The sequence below is a fragment of the Trifolium pratense genome, linkage group LG6, assembly GCF_020283565.1.
Source record: "Trifolium pratense cultivar HEN17-A07 linkage group LG6, ARS_RC_1.1, whole genome shotgun sequence".
Classification (NCBI taxonomy): Eukaryota; Viridiplantae; Streptophyta; class Magnoliopsida; order Fabales; family Fabaceae; genus Trifolium; species Trifolium pratense.
The window spans coordinates 25,542,100-25,547,636 of record NC_060064.1 but is presented as its reverse complement, the minus strand read 5'-3'; the positions used below and the strand labels follow the sequence as shown (position 1 = coordinate 25,547,636).

The following is a 5,537-nucleotide window of genomic DNA, read 5'->3' as shown; positions in this document are numbered from 1 at the left end:
AAAAATTAAAGACTAGAGTAATATTAGCAAAATGATTGAATGAAGGCAATATTTTGTACACAAGATCTGAATAAACCAACTTAAAATATATATATATATATATATATATATATATATATATATATATATATATATATATATATATATATATATATATATATATATATAGTATAGACCTAGTAAGGAAAAAATCATATAAAAATCGAGAATCATATAAATATATACATGTTGAATATTTCTCTAGTACATGTATTTTATTAATTTCGGTTATTGATTTATGATCAAGTCAACATGATCCACTTGATAAAAATAATCAGGTCAACATTTACAATTAATTTTTGTTACGTATTAAACGGCTAAGATTAATTATTTAATATTACAATTAATAATTAATTTCTCTAATGCTTGGAATCTGAATCCATTTTCTTACAAATCTTCATTCTTGATTCAAGGCACAAATTCTTCATTTGACATCTTTCAATTTTCTCACCAACCCAACCAAATCAAACAAAAACTACCATTCTTTTCTTTCTTTATTTCATTTTTTCTCTCTTCACTTTCAAATAAATCTTGTGGTGGTTGTTCAAATGCATTGCCATTTCACCAAACTCACCATATAGACTAAAAAATATATACAAACAAATTTATCACAACCATGTTTCACACACAAAGATTACAACCCTTTTCTTCATCATTCATGAGTTTGTGATCATTATTTATTAATTGTCTTTTTTATCATTACAAAAATCAATCTTTATGGCTACAGCTACTACAAACTCATCAATATTTCATAACCTGTATTCTTCTTCCACAAGAAAATCTTCCTCTTCTTTTTCATGTCATTCATTGGCATCACCCCATTTGAGTTTTGTTGGTTTAAGGAAATCCAAGTTGGGTTTTGAGTCCAAAATCTCAATAAAAGAATTGGAATGGAAAAAAGGTAGAAGAACAAAAGAGTTGAGAAAACAATGGAGTGTGAGGTGCACTGCAGAAGGAATAGATGGAGGAATGTTTGTGGGAGGAAGAGGAAGAGAAGATGGTATTTTTGTTAGTATTCCAGAAAGGTATAAGGTTGTATTGTTGTTGGCATGTGTTATGTGTCTTTGTAATGCTGACCGTGTTGTCATGTCGGTTGCTGTTGTTCCTCTTGCTGCTAAACATGGTTGGTCTAGTTCTTTTCTTGGTATTGTTCAGGTACTATACATAATAATAATGATTTCAACTGATTATGAATGTTGTAAACTGAAATATATAACATTGACACTTTAGATTGAAGGCATGTCAAGTGTCTGACATGTGTCGGTATCTTACATCAATACATGTGTGGTTATATAACTTATAATCACTTCTATTTTCTAAAATTATTATCAGCGTTATGTGTCACAATTGTAGCCAATGGCTTGAGAATAAGCTAGGAGTATTACTTATTCGAAAACAATCAAATCATTCTATTGGCAATATATAAAATATTGTATTTTTTATGAAATTCAGTTGAAGACAATCATTTGTTCTGTTCAATTATCATGCTAAAACTGGTTTGTAGTTCCTTAAATCAAGGCTTTAAATAGATGTCATGTAAGAAACCATGATATCGAAGAGAATCGCATTCAATTGAGACTGACACAGTCTCAATCACAGTTGCGCTGAAAACTTTGATATCGAGGCTCAGATTGTGGTTGCGAGCTTTTCTCTAAAACCTTGTCTTCATTGTGTAATAGTTTCTTTTTGGTGTCCTATGATACATGACAGTATCTTTTAAAACCAAACCAGTTTCTTCTGTTTTTGCTAACATAAAAGTCATGTTTCATACATTTATCAGTCATCATTCCTGTGGGGATATATATTCTCTTCAGTGATTGGAGGAGCTTTGGTAGATAGATATGGAGGAAAAAGGGTGTTGGCTTGGGGTGTATTGTTATGGTCTTTGGCAACTCTACTTACACCTTTAGCAGCAAACCACTCCACAATAGCTTTGTTGGCAATTCGTGCTTTCTTTGGACTCGCTGAGGGAGTAGCTCTTCCATCCATGAGCACTCTTTTATCAAGGTGATGCCTCTAAAATCTCCTTGTACATAAATATTTAGCTATCTTAGATATATACCTTGGAAACCAAGTATCGAAGATTTGAATTTTTTCAATTGTATTTTAGTTTGTTTGCATACTCTATTTCATTGTCAATCTTTTCCTTTCTTGTTAAATATTATTGAAGAAGGAGCTCAAGTTTATAAATTGTGGTTATGTCGCGGTTAAATGTGGGTGATGCGATCTCAATTGCAATAGCGTTGTTGTCGTGGGGACATCAAAAACCTTGATGTCACAGTTTTTTAAAAACCGCGGTCTTATTACTAGGCTTCACTTATGAGCATCTGATTTTTCGGGTTGCAAATCATAGGTGTGGGGTATATCCCATAGTTACCGATAATATGTTGTAATATGGACCATAGTACTTCGCTATGAAATATTATGTGTTCATTCGGCTACATCAATACTATTGATCCCTTATGCCGGTTTTAGTACAGAGACTTGGAAGGTCTGACTAAGTGCTCAAGACCAACCAACTACTATATAAACCGGCTATTATGTGTTCATTGTTTGTGTTTCTCGTATCTTTATTCTTTTGAATCGGGTTGTTGTTTGTACTAACAAAAGGTAACTATTTCTCTATAATTTGAAACTGATCTCATGTTCTAATTTGAGCAGGTGGTTCCCAAATAATGAGAGAGCAACTGCATTTGGAATATCGATGGCCGGATTTCATATTGGCAATGTAATAGGCTTGTTAATAACACCAATTATGTTGTCAACAATTGGAATTTTTGGTCCTTTTATATTATTCACATTTATTGGTTTACTATGGGTGATGACATGGTCATATCGAGTTACAGATGATCCTTTTGAAAGCAATTTCATCAGCAGATCAGAACTAAGATTAATCCAATCCGGAAAAACTGCTTCTCCGAAAAAGAGTAACAAGTTTCCTCCCTTAGGACTTATTTTATCAAAATTACCATCATGGGCTATAATATTTGCCAATGCAACTAACAACTGGGTGAGTTTTACTTGCTTTTGAGTGAAGAGAAGAACTTGTTGCTATCATAAATTTAACTTTAAGCATACTGATACGTCGCTTAATTTGCAGGGCTACTTTGTTCTTCTCTCATGGATGCCGGTTTATTTCAAAAGTGTAATTACTTTCTTACTTTGTTCTTGCTTCTTATAAGAATAAACTATTGTTCAGCATTACCTTAGTCTGAGTGGAACTTGACTTGGATCCCAAGCAAGGTTTCAAATTCGAGTCTTGTGGATAGAAATAAATGTGGTTTGGAGGGAGATCCTACTAAAAGTGACCACTCAGGTTCTCCAACAAAATTTAGTAACTGTTGAAAGTGGTGGATACTTTGTACCTATACCGTGGTTAAAGATAAGAATAACAGTAAACAATATTATGTCATTGTTTCGGAAGCATGGAACATTCAACATTGAAGTAATGTTTTCTTCTATTTGTAGGTATATAATGTGAATTTGAAGCAAGCTGCTTGGTTTAGTGCAGTTCCATGGGCAACAATGGCAATTTCAGGTTATCTAGCTGGTACTGCATCAGATTTCTTAATCAATGCTGGGTATCCAACGACATTTGTTCGTAAATTCATGCAGGTAACTCTTTCAGCGTCATCACGCATAAGGCTGTACTTGCGTTGCATCTATATGATTGTGACAAATTTTTTGTTTTCATTTTGAAGCAAACTGCTAAACAGTGTTGTTAAATAGCATAGCGCGGAATTTGAACAAATTGTTATTGCTTCGCATTACACTATTTAGTACCAAATGTTGTCAAATAATAGCTATTAGCAGCACTATAGCACTGCTCCGTAGCAGAATCTGAACAAATCCATATTTTTTGGAATCCGTGATATTGACAACACTAGAAGCAACTATTGACCATAATCAGATTGGATTCTTTTAATCTTATTAACTAGTCGGAACTACTATTTCCTTATTTGTGTTGAAATTTTCTTTTTTCGATTTTCACGACCAGTATCCGGTTCACCGGACCGTCCAATCTGGTTCGGGGGTCAGTTCTGGCATCAAGTGGTTCCAGCCCCCCTCCCAATCGCAGTTGTAGGGGATCGAACCGTGATCCTCCCTACCAAGTCCATCACCAATCACCACTGGACCAACTAACGATTGGTTTTCATGTTGATTTTAATTAGTAATGTATATGTAAAATTACAGACAATTGGATTTATTGGACCGGCTGTGACCTTGATCTGCTTGAATTATGCAAATACACCAACAATGGCTGCTACACTCTTGACTGCAGCTTTGAGCTTGAGCTCTTTCAGCCAAGCTGGCTTTATGCTTAACATACAAGTAAGTCAAACACAAAAAAATATGCATATACTCTAAAACATGAACATTATATTGAAGACATTTTCATGAACTTACAAGTAACCTTTTACATTTTACATGATCAGGACATTGCTCCTCAGTATGCAGGAACTCTACATGGTAAGAACTTGAAAAATTGTGTTTGGAATGTAATTTTTTTGCTTTTTTGTTTGGCTTTAAGTTCTCTCTAGTCCATGTATTATGCATATTTTTGGTTTTTCTAAATTAAGCCTTTGTGTTTTACACCAAGATTCTTGTTTTAACAATAATGAAAGTATTATTATTACAGGAATATCAAATTCAGCTGGAACATTAGCAGCTATCATAAGCACAATTGGAACTGGTTATTTTGTACAATGGCTAGGATCATTTCAGGCATTTCTAACTATAACAGCATGTCTCTATGTTGTCACCACTATTTTTTGGAATCTTTTTGCTACAGGAGACCAAGTTTTGTGACTTCTTCTCATTCAAAAATTCATTATCTTCTATGAGAAATGAATGGAAAAAATTATTTCCTCCTTATGTTGATTCATAGCTAAAAAAGTTAAAATATTTTCTGGCTAAACCAAATAGTTTGTGTGTTGTTTGTAATTTCAAAACTTTATCCAATATAGTAGTTAGTCGAAGTAGAAGTTAGTTAGGCAACTCTTAGTTAGTTACTTGCAATGCAAGGTAACTAACTTTGTAGAGAGATTGTTATAAATAGTGTTCACCATGAGTGTCATTGTATTCATTCATTTTTCTCTACTAAATAAAACACTATTTTCTCTAATCTTCTCATTTTCTCATTGATCTTTTCTCAAATCCAAAGTGTGTGTGTGTGTTGCAAGATAGGCTCAAGTTGGGTTAAATCTCTGCAACTGTGACATGCACAGTGCGCCTATTCTCTGTGTGCTTGTCCCAACATTGTGAAGTGTCACAAACTAACTAGAGGTGGCAGTTTTGATAGTGACTCAAACTTATAAATCGTGAAAAGAAAAAAGAAAAAAAAAAAAGAAGATAAAAAAACCCGACAAACTAGTGTGACCAAAGAGAATGGATCCTCTCAATTTCTTTTTCCTCAATTTTTCTCAATTTTCACATCTCAACCATCAATCAACTTTCCTCCATTTCTTTTAAATTTAAATATTATTTTATATTTATAA

General features: G+C 33.3%; 1 protein-coding gene across 1 annotated transcript; it reads left to right on the top strand.

Annotated features, from left to right (window-relative positions):
* Positions 1-422: 422 nt before the first annotated feature.
* Positions 423-5,164, top strand: LOC123888419 (probable anion transporter 3, chloroplastic). The gene is made up of 8 exons (XM_045937481.1): positions 423-1,194; positions 1,820-2,046; positions 2,701-3,049; positions 3,140-3,184; positions 3,508-3,654; positions 4,234-4,371; positions 4,476-4,509; positions 4,679-5,164. The coding sequence occupies exons 1-8, from the start codon at positions 757-759 to the stop codon at positions 4,846-4,848; spliced, it is 1,548 nt and encodes a 515-aa protein (XP_045793437.1). The 5' UTR covers positions 423-756; the 3' UTR covers positions 4,849-5,164.
* Positions 5,165-5,537: the final 373 nt, after the last annotated feature.